General features: G+C 42.2%; 1 protein-coding gene across 1 annotated transcript in view; it reads right to left on the bottom strand.

The window, feature by feature from the left end:
- XRCC5 (X-ray repair cross complementing 5) overlaps positions 1-17,281 on the bottom strand; it is an 88,954-nt gene that overhangs the window by 44,515 nt on the left and 27,158 nt on the right. Inside the window, exons 11-14 of the mRNA XM_032847459.1 lie at positions 14,235-14,372; positions 13,334-13,424; positions 10,902-11,035; positions 5,071-5,267 (exon numbers count right to left, since the gene is read on the bottom strand). Of these exons, the coding sequence (XP_032703350.1) occupies positions 5,071-5,267; positions 10,902-11,035; positions 13,334-13,424; positions 14,235-14,372 (560 nt within the window). The remainder of the gene's footprint in view (positions 1-5,070; positions 5,268-10,901; positions 11,036-13,333; positions 13,425-14,234; positions 14,373-17,281) is intronic.

The following is a 17,281-nucleotide window of genomic DNA, read 5'->3' as shown; positions in this document are numbered from 1 at the left end:
GAGAGAGGGTTCACAGTTGTTTGTTATTAACATATAATGTATTATTTGTTTCAGGGGTACAGGTCTGTAATTCATCAGTCTTACATAATACACAGCACTTGCCACAACACATACCCTCCCCAATGTCCATCACCCAGCCGCCCCACCCCTCCCACCACCCCCTCCACTCCAGCAGAGGGTTCACAGTTTTGATCAGATAATTGAAAGGGTCCATCATATGCACACACATACACACAAAGATTTAAGAATCACTGTGTTGATGTGATGAGATTTGTTTAAAAAAAAAAAAAATCACTCAGGTCGCACGATGGATTGGAAATAGGTAAGACCTGAAATGGAAATCAGTTCAGGTTTTATCTCAGTAAAGCAGGCTAAACTGAGGCCTGTAGAAGGGCAATGGCAGTGGGGGAAGCTAATAAGAGCTAACTTTTTTTTTTAAACATTAACCACAGGCTAGTCACTACACCAAGCATATTTAAAATACCTCAGTTAAACTTCGCAACAACCTTATAAAGAGTTAGCTCTCATTACTGACCTTTTACAAATGAACAAACCAAGGTCCAAAAGTGCCTGACTTCGTCTAAAGCACAGTTAGTAAGAGGGCCCACAAAGAATCCTGTACTCTAAGCCACTCTCCCGTAGGGCTCTGAAAGGTACCTATTTGTTACCTCAAATAGCGCAGAGCAACTTGTCAATTTTTATCACCATTGAAGGGAAATGCTTCAATTTGGATCCAACTCTACTTGATTGCAAAATCAATGGTATTAGCAACTATACTAACCGGAAGCAAAGGAGGAGGTTTGAGGTAAAGCTAACACAGCTTGGTACACCAATTAGACATGGAAAGTAAAGGAAAGGTATTGACTCCCTGAAAATTAAGCGTCATTCACTGAAACACAGAATAAAGCATGAAGAGGGTTTGAAGGGAGCATGGAAGGAGACAGACGATGATGAAGTCATTTCTGGACACACTGAACTCGAGGGATCTACAGACACTTCCGATGTCCAGAGCCTAGGATGAAAGTATATTAGAATAGACAGATACTCAGTAGTTTTTGAAAACCTGTATGTGAAATAACAAAAGGTCCTGGGACATGCATTGCTAAGGCAACATGGCATAATGGTTGGGAAGGTAAGCTCTGGAGTCAGACTGCATGTAAACCCTTTCTCCCAGTATTTAACCTACTGTGATCTTAGGCAAGTTTCTTATCTTCTCGAAGCCTCAGTGTCCTCAGTTTTAAGAGGGAGTTAACAAAAGAATCTACTCCCTAAGACGGCCAAGACGGTCCACACAGGTAAGGCACGTTTACAGTGCACACACCTGTGTCCAATATATGTCAGCTCTTTCTGAGGAGGAGTCCTACAGGACAGAACATCAACACTTAAGATGGGGCGGGGTGGGGGGTTGGGGGGTTGCCAACCCCAGAGGCATCTTAGAGGAAACTGCAGAGGTTTAGAAGGAAAATTCTGGAGAAGTTAAAGTTAAGGAAGATATAGGAGTCCCAAGGAGGAAAATAGCTGACAATGTCAAGTGCTACTAGGAGGTCAGGAAAGGACCGCCAGGCTGAAGGAAACTTCACAGTTAGTGTCTTATGGAAGACAGAGTGCAGGGAAATGGCTGGGAAAAGCAGCAGTGCAGACTTTTCTTCCAATATGCCTACCTTATAGAAGGAAAGAAGACGGTGACAGGCAGCAATCAGAGGGAGAAAACTGAGGGCATGATTGTATTTTGACTTAGAGGAAAGAAATACAATCCCAATGTGTGGAGGCAAAGGAGTTGGTCAGAGGGAGAAGATGAAAATACAGAATGAGGGAGGAAATCATTAGTGGACTAAGGCATCAGATGAGACAGAAGATGACATCCCAGGACACAGGTGAGAAGGACGGATTTTGGATATGACAAGGCACACCCTTCCACTGAGACCTGAAAGAAGGAAATAGGGGCGCCTGGGTGGCTCAGTTGGTTAAGGGTCTGCCTTCAGCTCAGGTTATGATCCAAGCGTCCCGGAGCTGAGCCTCACATTCGGCTCCCTGCTCAGTGGAGAGTCTGCTGCTCCCTCTCTGTCCCTTTCCCCCACTTGTATGCACATTCACTGTCTCATTCAAATAAATAAAATCTTTAAAAAAAAAAAAGAAACAAGGAAAAAAGTAAGTGAAGGCAGACGCAGCACAGGTATATTTTTAGAGGAAATGGGTCAGAGAACTGACGCATTCCACCTACGGGCCTCTATCTTCCTTATGACATTGTTATCACCATCAGAGTCATCTCGAACATGCCAGGGACATGACAAAGATTTTGTAAATCGTTTCCTCACCAACATTTATGCTTTCTATGTGTTAGGCACTGTATTGGGTTCTAGCCCTCCAGTAGTCAACAGCATATATTACTCAATTAACCCTCACGACAACTCCATGAGAACTATTCCCAGCAACCCTATTTACCCAGGTGGAAACTGAGGCTTAGAGCGGACAAGCAGCTTGCACCAACAGTCACACTGCAGAGCGAGGGGACCAACTCACACTGTCAGACTCTGGAGTCTGAGGTCTATACCAGTAACCAGGTGAGGCTGGTCGCTGAGGGTATGTGGGGGAGGATGTTAGGGGACTTGAAAAGAGGAGAAAAGTTTAGACTGTATCTGCACAGAGACAAAAAGAAATCAAGATCACATAGGAGTCAGGTGCACAAACAGGATTAGACCTCCAATGTCATAATTCTCACATTCGAGTTCTCTATCCAAGAGCCATTATCGTTTCAAGGGTGTGCAGCAACACTGAGAGAAGCAATGCTTTCATATGGTAGGGGTAAAAGTACATTTTGGGACTACATTGTCAGATGGTGCTCTTACCTTCTTGAAATGAATGAAATCACACCTAACACTCAGGCTTCAATAGGTCCAGCATGAGTACTAGATCTTCTCAAATATTTGATGTTTTATTGGATAATGATACTATTACCGCTTTGGGTTCTGACTCCTGCCTTCCTTTCAAATAGTTCAAACAGCTTCAGTATCTGTAATTTCATGGTTAAAATATCTCGAGATGAGGCTGTTTTTACGTAGAGAAACTCTCGTAAAGGTAAATTAACCAAAATCAGATCGAGAGTGTCAAAGCTGGAATAAAAACTGGTGATTCCCAGTCAGGACTCCTGTCTTGGCCTGACACCTCCTCACAGACATTTGCCCACTCTCCAATCTTAGCCCCTCACCTCTACAATGGAACTATGTACCATGAAAATGGAGGGGCTGAGTAGACACAAAAACACAGCTGTTGTTAGCAATTTTTCCCTGGTAGGGAGACCACCTCTAAAGCTGACTGAAGCCGCATCATTAAAATTGAGGGGTTTAAGAACCTTGCAGAAAGGACTGAGTCATTCTTCATAAATACAGGAACGACTCAATAAATATTTGTTAAATGAGTCATTTCTGCAGTTCTAAAAAACCTGGAAGATTTCTGAGAAGAAAGGGCTGAGAACAGGCGTGTGAGTAGGTGTGTGCGAGCGAGATAATTCCCAGGCCCCCAGCCGATAACTTGGCCCTGTCACAAACCACTATGGGAGGAGAGCACCAGAGGCCGCGCGCTCTGGGTTCCTCAAACACTGAGCAGGAGGAACAGAGCTGAAGGTGTAATCACTGCAGGGATCAAATCACAGAACAACAGTCTTCCGGGCCTTCGTGGTGTGTTTTTTAACCAGCTAATTTACATTTTAATCAACGAGAGGAGGGAAAAAAGGCCCATTTCTCTCCCACAACACCAGAAGGTAATCAAGATCATGAACTGGAGCTTTAATACACACAGAGAGAACAGCCACTCGACTGCAGTGAAACCACAGCAAACCTGTCTCGGGCAGAAAGTACACAGAGCTGTTTTAAAATCCCAATCCAGAGGGATACACTAGATGAGGAGAGGAGAAGGAAAGTGGATTTTTAGTGACAGTCTTCCTGTGTAAAGAGAAAGAAATACCTCTCCAGGATGTGTTAGGAACACATATGATAGAATACACCAATGCCATGATTTTTTATTTTCAGTTCCGACAAGGCCTGGGGTATTAACCTCTATAAAGAGTCACAGAAGACGCACAGCTTTCTATTCGACTTGGAAAGGATTTCAATAACTTAATAATTTACAGAATCCTGTGATGGTTTCTGAAAATTATTCAGTACTCTTCCAATGGGGTATTTACAAACAATATGCTTTAGTTTGTCAATAAAGATACATGTGTGGGAAAGAAATCAAAGAAAAAAAGGGAAAAAAAATTATGGTCTATAACTGACTCTTAGAATGTAACCTAAAGAAATGAATAGATCATTTTGATTTGGGGAGAAAAGTCACTAATAACTGAGCCCACACCTGGCAAAAATCAATGTTATACACCCAAATGATTCTGGATCATCAACCATAACTTCTTATAGTTTTTGTTTTGGTTTGAATGGAAACTGACACAGACTGTGAACAGAATCTGATGAGGGAAAAAACTTTACTCAGCTACTTCAAAGCTTGACCATAGGAAAAGCATTTTGCAGTCCTTAAACTACAAATCCCTTCCTCCTGGCATACCCAGGTACATCACTGATACGGTATGAGCATAGCTAAAGAAGAGCTAGGTTTGCATCCTCCCTTCCACTTTTCCTCCAAAAGTCTCACTGCTATTCTCGGATGCCAGCCTCCCAACTGAAAAACCTTATGACCTTGACTCCTGTCCTCTCATTCCCAGCACCCTACTTTAAAAACAGTAAAGGTTAGTCTTCGATGTTCAAAAACTGTTTAGCCTTCCCATTAAACATAAATCACCCAGACTGTGATGCTGATCAAAATATCAACAACCTAGAAGACAGCTCTAAATTCCAGATAGAAAAAAAAAAGAAAGAAAAGAAATTCCAGGTGAATTTGTAAGGGTAATAGATCTACAACGGACAGATAAGAGAAATGTCTACTTTCAATGCAAGGGTCAAACATCAAAAGGTTTCCTCCTTCAAGTACAGACCCATAGGCAACCCTTAATTCTAGAGGTCCTCTAAGACCTGCCCAGTCTCACATGCTCCAGTGTTAAGTGCAACTACATCGAGTACTTACTTGTCTTGGAAAATGTCCTGAGCAGTCACTTGATCCTTTTTCTTGATGGCTTCAGTCAGTGGGAAAACAGTCTTTATTTTAGAGAGCGGAATTTCACATTGAGCTGCCACCTCAGTGGGGGGGTCCAGCATATTCAAAATATGCTGCTGAATTGGGGGCAGAGGCTCCCGGGGATGTAAAGCTCTGTGTAGCAGACACTGTGGAAAAGGAAGAAGGGTTTTGAAACGCAGATGTAGACATCATACATGACTTCACTGCAATTTTTGATCAGAGCTCCTGCATGTTTAGTTTGTGAGAGCTACAGGATTCCTACCACGTGTAACAGGGAACAAAGACGTGGCCTTGGAAGCACCCGGGTTAGCAGGACACCAGCTCTGAGCCTGGCAGCGCCATCAGCTGGAGGCCTCTTAGAGAAAAGGCTCATCTTACAGAAAGAGGCTGCTGTTTCTCCCACCTAGACGATAGGCGAGTCTCCCTAAGAACCATCATTCCAGAAGTGTCTAATCCTTCTAGCTCCCCTCAGCAGACTGCTTTCTCCCTTGCATAATCTTAGACGACGATGTGTTGGGGGTGAAACGGGGCTCAGGCGGAGCTGCCAAGCTCAGTGAGTCCCAGGAGGAAGTCTGTGGGAGAGACAGAATACTGGTCTGTCCCAAATCCTCCCAGAGTGCTGAGTTTGGTCTCTTCTTCATCGGTCGATCCACTTCTGTCCATGTGCTCTCCCATCACTCTTGTCTGGGGACCATCTCCTCTCGTGGGATCCACCGCGATCACCTTCTAACGGGTCTCCCTGAATCCATTTCCACCATTCTGTGAAGCCGAAGCTGTCTTAAACCAAGCCCTTCCCACACCTGAAGAAGTGACACACACCGCAGCGCCTCCCTCATCTGCCTCCCTCCTCCCTCCCTCTCACACCCCAACTAGGCCAGGCTCTTCCTGCTTCACCCCCATGCCAGTGCGACCCAGCCTTTGGGGCCTATGTTTATCGCTCCCTCTGCCTCATAGGGCTTCCCTTAGATCTCCATGGAGTTGGCCCTTTTTCATCCTTCTATTCTCTGCTCAAATATCGCCTCCTCAGAGAGGCTCAACCTGACACTCTATGAAGGAGCCCCTCTACTCCCATCCTGCCGCCCAGCTATTTCCTGTCCCCCTGTTTTATAGTTTGGAAAGCATTTATCATTATCTAAAGTTATCTTATCCATCTTATCACTTATTATTTAACCTCCCTTCTTAAAAGCAGAGATCTTGTTTGTCTTGTTAACTGCTGAATGTCAGGTACCCAAAACAGTGGGTGGCAATGATAAGCAGCCAACAGGTACTGGTAGAAGGAATAAAGGATTCTTTCCTAGGACTCTATTTGTTGACACAAGTGTCAGGAAGCAGCCCCAAGAACAAGGCTGGGATAGAGTCTAGGGCTGGTTCTGCCCTGCTCTGGTGAGTGGAGACCTGGACAAACCACTTATACTCAGTCCCTGATACTGCTTTCCGGCTGTGAATGCTAGCGTCTGCCCAGAAAAGCAAATACTATCAAAGGAATACAGGAAGGTAAGCAACAGGAGGAGTAACAGGGACGTAAGCAAAATGAAACTACCAATTCACTGATCTTTCCTTTCCTTTGCTCTACATTCCAAAATTCAGTTGGAGAATAAGACTCCTATTATTCCCACCTTCAAAGACTTAAACATCGGTAATTTTAAAGAAAAAACAAAACAAAACTAGAGAGTTGAAAAGTTCTTATAATTCAAAATACTGTTTAATATTCCAAGGTATATGATTCATACTGCCCCACTGTTTTCCTACCCTATAGAAAATGTAGGCTGACGTATCCATTCTAAAGAACAAAAACCTGCAGCTTAAATAGTAAATATTGTCTAAGTTGACATCCTCTAGAACTTTCATGTGCTACCCCCTCATCCCAATACACCAAACCACACTCTTCCTTGCCCATAGTAGATTCATTTGTCTCAGAGTCTGATTCCCATTTTCCTCTTTCCCAATTACTCAACGTTCCCTTGAGCAACAATAACATCAACTCGTTTAATGTGAAGCAAAAGGAGAAACCAAAGTGATCCCAAACCCTGTGAATCTACCCCCAACCTTCTTGTGCATGATTCTTAATTCACAGTGCTCTCCCTCAGGTCATTAAATTATCTACAAAGCTTAGAAAGCCCTCAAGATGTAAGCAGTAATCCAATACCCAACATAGCAGACTGTTCTGGAAGATTCTGGGATATTCAACTGACATTTCTGGGAAAAGAACTAGGGCAAACAATGGACAAATATCCTACCCAACCTCCCCACCGAACAATATTCCAGATCTTCAGTATGAATTCCAGGCAATTCTTTCAAACAGTGTCATCACCCTACAGGATGTGTTCTTAAGCATCAACCACTCATGTTTGTTCAAAGGATATGTTTTAGATAAAACTAAGCAAGATACTTAATCAAATTCATTCATTCAAAAAACCTCAAATTCATTTATATGAGAAAGTAACACTTTTTAATAGCAGAGGAGCGAGATTACAATCTTAAATTTATTTCTCTTTTACAAACTGTTTTTACTTCATGTGATTTTTACAATTTGAAAAAGGAAAAAATCCACAGGCCACATGGTTAGCTTATAAGCTACCAAGACGTTGATTTTACCAACACTGTATCAATGATTTAATAAGAGGCTGGTGTTAGGGTATATTTCCCCTAAAATGTATCTTTCAGCACTTTCCAAAATTAGAATTAAATTAACCTGTTGTCAACAAATTGATGGTAAACCTCTCCATCCTTCTGCCCCTTACTCCCAGCTCATTTTCTCTCAGCTATGAAATGTTTCATTTATAAAGGGAATGTTCCTGGACCCCACATCCTTGTTAGCTTCCCATGTCCCCTCTCCCTTTCCCTCCCTCAGTGGAGCCTTCTTCCCCAGCAATGGACTGTGCCACTACTGGTGCCCAGCCCCTACTCCACTGACGCCCCCACCCCGCTGCCCCCGGCCCTCAGTCAGCAAGGGCCCTCAAGGTGAGCGAAGGCCCTCAGCACGTGCTCACCCCCACTTGCCGGTGTGCAGCCTCTGACTTGTCGTTCTTTCCCTCTGGACACGCTTTACTCCCTGTGCTTTCCAAGGCACCAGCTTCTCCCTAGTTCTTTCAACCTCTCTGACTTTTTGTGGGTGGGGGTGGTGGTGGTGACAGGAACATTTCGTTTTGTCTCTTTCACAACCCTTATTTTTCTGTCTATCCCTAATTATTCACTCATACATTGGTGTTCAGGACTCCATTCTCTTTTCTTCTCATGCAACATAGTATCCCCAGGGGATCTCGTTCACCTCTATTTCTACACGAACGAAGAGGACTCTCAAGTCCCTAATTCTCTCCTGGGCTCTGTACCCCTACTTCCAACTTCCCACTGGGTGCCTGTACCGGGATAGCCGACAGCTCAAATTTAACCCCTGCAAAAATACACAAACTGCTTTTTCTGTCTGTTCATTCTGTATTCCCCATTGTCATTGACAGGGAGGCCATCCTTCCACACTTCTTCATCCAAGCTAAGATCCTGTTCTCTCCAATTCCGAGTTCCTCTGCCTTCACATTTTCCCTCTCTGCTCTCCCTGTCACTATTTAATTCAGGCCTTCACAGGGCCCACTGCACCTTTTCTAAGGGGTCTCTGCTCCGTCTCCACGTCACGGTCAAATCCCATTTCTACAAATCTGTCACCCACCTGCTGACAGAACCCTGCCGGGACTTCCCACTGCCCTCAGGGTAACACCCAGGGGACTGGCTCCTCACGATCTACCTGCCACTTACCTTCCCTGACACCCTTCCCACCATCGCCCCACACAGCCTATCCTGCAGCCAAGTGCAACTATCTGGGGGTCCCCAAGTCCACCTACCTCCTCCATGTTCCCATGCTTCTGCACATGCTACTACTTCTGCCTGCCATGTCGCTGTCACATCACACATCCCCTTCCTTCCTCAGTGAAGCCTCCCTTCAGTTACCCACTTGTAAGAACCTTTTCCCCATAGTGTTTTATACCCATCACTGTTGTAACCTATTGGTTTTGCATCTCCGTTCCTCTCACTCTTCTGGGGGCAGGGGGGCTCCTTTCAAGAAGTGAACTTACTCTATCTTTAGCTCGTGGCACAATGTTAGTCCTCAATAAATATTTGTTTTAAAAAAGAAAAGTGAATTCAATTTATAAATGCTGTAGTAGTAATACTTCCTTGTACAGATAAACCATGTTAAAAACTCCACAAAGAAAGCAAGGTTGGTAAGCTGTAAAAATCAAAGTTGCCAGTGCCTGCAGCTTTGAAAGGTATCAAATACCTGTGCTTATGGCCTGTTATCTGTCCATCGACCCAAATAAACGCATATTGAGGCAGGCAGAACCCACCTGAGATAAACCTGCCAAGGATTAGACGTTTCCACTTTTCACTACAGTGACCAGATACTTTTGCAAGCTTCCCACACCAAGTGGTCTGCTCCTCCCTTCCCTACAAATGACAAAGAGCTTCAGGTCTTGAAGTCCACTTGACAAAAACACCAAAGAAGTTTATACAAGTAGTGTATACTTGACTATACTTAGAATACTGGAGAAGTCACTGAGTCAGCCTTGTACATGTTAAGCTTTATACTCTAATTTTAGAAGAAAAGATTTTAATTCACTACTTAAAGCAAATGTAAGCATCAAAAAAACAGGCAGTTTCTTCTGAGCAGGAGATCCCTTAAAATTACAATAGGCCCTGATAGAGACTTGAGACAGTTAAAGATGCTTTGAGAAAGGAGTAGAAAGGGATAATCAGTGGTCTCTCCCTCACCTTCCCCAACCCTGCAAGAGTAGGTCCTCCACTCCCCTGTGGGGAAGAGCATGGCTGAAAAAGCTGTGTGTGAGGTCTGTCAGCTTTGTGGGGTTCAGAAAGGCCTATACTACTGCCACCAACTTCACCTGGGACTGGAATAGTCCTTCAGTCCATCCCTCCCCTGTTTTAGCACAAGTCAGCTCTCTTGTCAGCCTTCTGGCTCCCTTAATCCAATCTCCACTTTCCAACTCCTTCAGGTCAAGACTCAAAAATTCCTATTTTACAGTTTTCTATATTGTAGATACTCTTTAAAAATTTCATACTATAACCTTTTGATCTGACCTCCATACTAACTTTAGTTATGAAATTTTGACAGATGTGGTACTGAAAAACTTCTTTTCTAATACTGTTATACAGTTCACAAAAATTCTCCAACTATCTGGATATTAAAAACAAAGCAAAGCCTCATTCATATAAAACAAGAGGAGGAATTCCTAGAAAAAGCATAAAAGAAGAATCTGCTTTTTATTAAAAAACTCCCTTTAAAAAAAAAAAAAAGAAAGAAAGAAAACTAGGCTTCCTCCAGAAAAAGAACTTTTCTTTTTAAACATTTTTAATTTATTTATTCGGGAGAGAGAGAATGTCTGAGAGCACAAGCAGGGGGCAGGGTTAGACAGAGAGGCAGACTCCCTACTGAGCAGGAAGCCCACAGGGCTCAATCCCCAGACCCTGGGATCATGACCTGAGCCTGAGCCAAAGGACTGTTAACCAACTGAGCCACCCAGGTGCCCCGAAAAATAATTTTTCAAGTATCCTAACTTTTTTTTTCTTTTTTTTTCTTTCTTCCTAACAGTTCAGAGTATTCTTTTCTTTTTTAGAGGAAGGTTATTATACTTCCATTAAATAATGCAACTGAAGCTCTCAGAGGACAAAGACGCTTGTTTGGGACTGGCCAATTACACTAACTTTTCACTCAGCTCTCTTTCATTTAAAAAAACAAAACAAAACAAAAAAAGACTGGTTCATCTTTTCTCTCTTACCTGAAATAATCTCTGAAATTGAGGATTTGGGATTTTGCTGGTTGGAAACAAGTCTTCAATGGTGTCCTCCTTGTCACCTTTCTTTACCAAGCTCATGGAGTCAATCAGGGCATCTACTGCACTCAACTGAGCCTCTAAAACAAGCATAAACAGAGTGCACAAAGGAAAATTATTACCTCCACTGCTCTCCACTAAAATAAATGCTTTCCATTCAGAGATCCAGGATTACCAGCAGGTTATATACAGTCCGGGCCTGGCCAGAAAGTAGTCTCTAGTTACACAAGTCACTTAATCTGAGTCTTGGTGTTCTCTTTTGTAAAAAGAGCTATTTAGAGTAGCTGCTCTCCTAGGTCCACTGAGTGAACTTCTGCATTATAATTTCATCCCGCAAGCCAAAAAGTTTGTTCCAGAGGAAGCACCAGACATACAAAACCCAACATCTATATGGAGACTCAAAATATTCAGTATTCAATGAGTTAGTGATATTCAAAAAATTAGTAATTAGCTAAAAGAGAAAAACATGAAGAAGAAAAATAAAATACCTTTGGTGACGAGACATAAGCTTTACAAGGATTTCCTATAACTTGTATCAAGGTAACTAAGACGAAGACAGAGAAACCTAATGGGAAGACACCAGTAGACCCGAGGGAGTGGACTCTTTCCCAGTCTCCCAAAGTAGAACAAGCTTTCTCCCCTCACAGACTTCACAGCCTGTATGCACACCTGCGCTCCATTCAAACTGTAGGATCCTTGAGAGCAGAAACATGACATCTTCGTTACCTCTCTCCTAATACCTAACAGAAAGCAAGTGCTTCTCCATAAAAATCTACCAACGCAACAAAAATGGCACAGTCCAAGGCAGTGGGGATAAAAGGCAACGCTTTCCAGAACACGTCTACCTAAACCACCATTGTGTAGCTTCCATTCTGCTGATTCATACAGCTGCTAAAAGCTGGAGCGCTGTATTTGGATCATTCACAGCTATTAGGCAAAAGGTAGAAAAGAGTAAGCCATTCCTAAAAAGCCCATTGTGCTTCTGTTCTTCACCTTTTCAAGTATCTCTTGTACTACAAAATGAAAGCGCATACTACAGATTTTTCTCCTTATACGTTTCTATCCCATTTTCGGACTTTCCAGGGGAGGTTTCAGACACTGGCATGGCATCACCATCTTAAACTGACTACTGCAGAGCCCCCCTGGCGACAGGCTGGAAGCTGCACCTGCGTGTGTGAACATTCGGTGACTTTGACCTGCTACGTCAAACGAGCATCAGGACACCTCTATGTAAATATCTACCGGGGCACTGGTCCAACAGTTTCAACAATCCATTTCCCAATGGACAACATGCAAATAAAAATATGCAAACTCACAGAAAATAAATCAAGAGACTGAAAGATACTCCACATTTTAGATCCCAAGTGAATGATTTATGTCCATGCGATAATTTCTCAACAAAGTTCTCTTTTTCAAATGTCTACTCATTTAATGTTTGAAATTATCAACACGGAGAGAAATAATATTGTAACACAGTGGAGGCTTCTATACATTCAAGTCCATGCCTGGCCTCACCATGATGCAGAGGGACTCATTTCTAGAAGGTGAAGACACAAACCCTCGGGCCTACTGGATTTTCGGCTTTTCTACAGTGCCCTGCTCCTCAAGGATCTAACCAAAAAACCAAACAGAGAACCCATCTCTGAGACTCAACTCACAACTCCCTAGTCCTACAATGACACAGATTTTAAACTTTCAAACCAAAACATCTACTCACTATTTTGTGTTCTTTTTGGTATATATATAATCTACATTCAGCCCACTTTGATATTTTATTGCAGCTGTCTTAAACTACGACTAAGATAGGATTTGGTATCTGTGTGAACCATTCCAGGCGGCACCCTGACACTCATTGCCAGATGCATGATAAAGGCCTCTTCTCATCACGCTCAAAGTAACTCCAAGAAGCAAGGAACAAAGCAGCCTGGAGGGTTAGTATAAACTGCAAAGAAAGAACAAAGAGAAAAGGTAACTTCCAGAACTTAACTTTTTGGTTCAGTTAGTTACATCATATTTAATGTAGGACACTACAGTCACAGCTTTGACACTGCACATCAGCTCACTTCAGCAGAGGGCAAACTGGTTCAGCACTAGAGAATGCACATCCACTTCCAACAAGCTGCTCCCTAGCTACAAGCTCTGAGTCAGAGCGGGACACCAGACAGTGTCTGGAGAGTTCAGGGCAAACCCATCCCCACTACGAAAAAACATGATGCATCCCCTTCATCACCACTGTGTATGAGCACGAGCACGGCTGGAGTCCAAGAAATTCCACCCTGTGGAGGCCCCTGGCCCCAATCAGTGACTGCAGGCAGGTGATTTCCCAAGGACAGTCTGCCTTCAGAGCCAATTAACGAGCAAAATGAAAATAAACTCACCTGTAGGAATGTATTTCTTATTATTTTTCAAAGATGAAAACATGTATTGTCGCAAGTCTTCCATAAAAGGCAGCTGCACATATATTAAACACTAAGGAGAAAGAGAGGAGGTAAAAGCAGAAACCAAATTAATGGAAAAAATATAAAGCTGGTCCCAAAAGCCATGCAAGTGGTGCAACAAAAGTATTTTCAAAAATCAGACAAGTCCAGTCTGGTACTGCTTTGCTCTTTCTGTTTTCACTGCATACAACTGTGAACGGTACAAGAATATTAAACATAAAAAAATACTTAACAGAAAGATTATCCAGAACACCTGCAAAATGTGTGACCAATACAACAAATAGAAAAGTCACAGTGACTAGAAGGCTGATTGGGAAGTCAAGGTATTTGCCTTCTCTTTTCCAGTTCTACCACAGAAAGTTCCCTGAGAAACAGGAGACGGTCAAGAATCTAGACCTGTATTTTCAACAGGAGAACACCAAATAAACTGAATTTTTCAAGGACCACAAAAAAATCATACCCTTGACCTTCATCCATACTCTTCATTTGTAAAAGTAAGGACGCTCTCTATCCCCATCAGGTTCTGCGAAGTCAAGAAGGGTGAGAACTGAGAGGTCACTGGACTGGACAAGCAGAATGTTACAGGTCGCCTTCACTGATTTGGTTTAATAATAAGCTCCTTACATTTACGCTCTTTCATTACAACTGGAAGTGTGGTTCACAGACCATCTGCGCCAGCCTTATTTGAGAATTTGTGAGAAATGCACAATTTCGGGCAGCACTCCAGACCTACAGAATCTGAACCCCAAGTCATTCCCAGGCACATTACGAGCTGAGAAGCACTGTTTGGAATAAAGAAACTGATGGAAAAAAATTAAAATGAAAGAATTATGGGTTTTACCTCATAGGTGTCCTTGATATAAGGAAACGCCATGCCAACTTGAGGATTAGCTCTTCTGTCATAGGCATATCGAACTACGGCCACCATGTCCAATTCATCCAAAGCATGAATCAGGGAGGAAAGTGCCACTGCTGCTGCCTGATAAGAAAGCCGCTGCATGAACACAGAGCCAATGTGTGTGAACTTCCCCAACACACCTAAATACAGCTGACCCTTGAACACACGGGTATGAAATGCACAGGTCCGCTGGCACACAGATTTTCACAGTACTATAAATGTATTTTCTCTTCCTTATGAGTTTCCTACTAACATTTTTTTCTCTAGCTTACTTTACTGTAATATAGTATATAATACACTCAACATATAAAATACATATTAAGTGCTGTTATTGGTTAGGCTTCTGGTCAGGAGTAGGCTATTGGTAGTTAAGTTTTGGGAGAGTCAAAAGTTACACTGGATTTCTGACTGCTTGGGGTGTCAGACCCCCTCACTCTCTATCCTCGTCCACTGTTCCAGGGTCACCTGTACTTACAAGATTGTTATCTAAGAAAAAGAAAGTCCTTTTGTCTTTAAATTGTACGTTAAATTATACGTCATTTCTACTATGCTTACAACCTATATTATAGCCTTATTATCAATGCTACTGAAAATGAAAGTGTTCGTTGGCAGTTAGAGATTATCAGTATAGCAAACTCCTGAGCTCTAGTGCTGTTAACATTTTCATAAAGAATTTGAGTTCTGAGCAAGTTTTGTGCTTATAAAAATTACTCTTGGACCTTACTGTTGTTAGCTAGATTAAATATATAGACCGAACAGGAAAATACTGAGTACTTTTAGTGTTTCCAAAGCCTCAGATGGAGTTACTAGTATTGTAATATGAAACTGGTAATAAAATAGAAAAACATTAACTTCTTTTTTCTGGATCCTTTTCATGCCAGACGTTAAAGAGGTTCTGCTAACTCATTTCCTGGCTGTCTCCAGAATGAAAATATTTAGAACAGTGGTCCTAAAAAGCCATTCATGCCTGGTTCACATTGATTTTTGAGTCTCTTCAATATATATTGATCATGTATTGATTAATGCTTTCCCGCATATTTTGGTCAGATAAATTCAGATGTATATAACAGAATAGCTTTTCTTAATTGAACTACACTATGATATCTACATGATTATACAGTAAAGAAAAATAACTATACTGAGCCTAAAAAAAAAATTGTTATCCACCTTATTCCTGTTTCAGATTTCTTAAGCGCCCCTCTGTCTACTTCAAGGCCACACTGTACACACCTGCATTTGATCACACTAACTGTAAGCTCTTCTGGAACTTTACTTCATTATGTGGCTCCTCTCTGTCATCACTTCAATCTTTCGTCTCTCAATTCATACCCTCATCCTCCCAATAAACTCCATCCAGTCTCAGCCTTTCTAAACACAATCTTTCTTTGGCCCCCTCTCTCCATAAATTACTATCTATATCTTTCCATTTACCTCTAAATTTCATGAAATTTGGTATTTTCACCAAATGGTGTTGGTCTTGGTGTTTTCACAGCTTAGAACATAATTATTCTTCAATCTAATCCAGCTCTTGCCCTCATTTTATTTACTGAAATTACTCTCTGAAGTCAGCTATGACCTCCTAACTGCCAGTCCTTGGTTCCCATTCTATTCATTTGACCTTTCAGCAGCATCTGACCATGCCCCTTTCTCTGCACTTTCTCGCTGGCTTCGGAAACAATTCTGTGATTATTCTACTTTGTGGATCATTCCTCCCCTAACTCTTCTCTTCTTCCACTAATCTTGAAATTCTGTTCTTGGCCTTTCTCACTTTCTCTCACTCTGAAACTCTACTTGGGAATTATTTTATTCAGTCCCATGAGTTGATGAATCAAAAATCTGTATATTCATCTTTAAAACTCTAAGATCCAGATTTACACTGCCCACCAGCTGGTAGTATATCACAGGTATTGAAAATGTTCATGACCAAAACTAAACTACTATCTTTCCCCCATTCTCCTCCAGTACTCCCTACCTCAAGAACTCTACCTCCCATACAACCAAATGAGCAGCCCAAAGTCTTCAGTAATGCCACCTGACTCATCCTTCCCCTTCAAGTGTTTACCAAATTTTACTAATTCTACCTCTATCTATCTCTCTAATCTATTTCTTGCATCAATGCCTCTCCAGCTCACAGAGCTGATCACGTCATTCCCTTCCATAAGAAACTCCAATGGTTCGGGGTGCCTGGCTGTCTCAGTTGGTTAAGCATCTGACTTTTGATTTGGGCTCAGGTCATGATCATGAGATTCAGCTCTGAGCTGGAATCTTGCTCAATTGGGATCTTGCTCAGCATGGAGTCTGCTTGTCCCTCTTCCACCCCCTGCCCAAGTACACATGCAAACTCTGTCTTTCAAATAAATAAATAAATAAATAAAAATAAAAATAAAAATAAAAAAATAAACGACATATCAGATAAAGGGCTAGTGTCCAGAATCTATAAAGAACTTAGCAAACTCAACACCCAAAGAACAAATAATCCAATCAAGAAATGGGCAGAAGACATGAACAGACATTTCTGCAAAGAAGACATCCAGATGGCCAACAGACACATGAAAAAGTGCTCCATATCACTCGGCATCAGGGAAATACAAATCAAAACCACAATGAGATACCACCTCACACCAGTCAGAATGGCTAAAATTAACAAGTCAGGAAATGACAGATGCTGGCGAGGATGCGGAGAAAGGGGAACCCTCCTACACTGTTGGTGGGAATGCAAGCTGGTGCAACCACTCTGGAAAACAGCATGGAGGTTCCTCAAAATGTTGAAAATAGAACTACCCTATGACCCAGCAATTGCACTGCTGGGTATTTACCCTAAAGATACAAACGTAGTGATCCGAAGGGGCATGTACACCCGAACGTTTATAGCAGCAATGTCTACAATAGCCAAACTATGGAAAGAACCTAGATGTCCATCAACAGACGAATGGATAAAGAAGATGTGGTATATATACACAATGGAATACTATGCAGCCATCAAAAGAAAT

This window comes from Lontra canadensis, unplaced genomic scaffold (genome assembly GCF_010015895.1).
Source record: "Lontra canadensis isolate GAN:19392208 unplaced genomic scaffold, GSC_riverotter_1.0 scaffold188, whole genome shotgun sequence".
Classification (NCBI taxonomy): Eukaryota; Metazoa; Chordata; class Mammalia; order Carnivora; family Mustelidae; genus Lontra; species Lontra canadensis.
The sequence above is the reverse complement of the archived record's forward strand: the minus strand, read 5'-3'. Positions and strand labels throughout refer to the sequence as shown.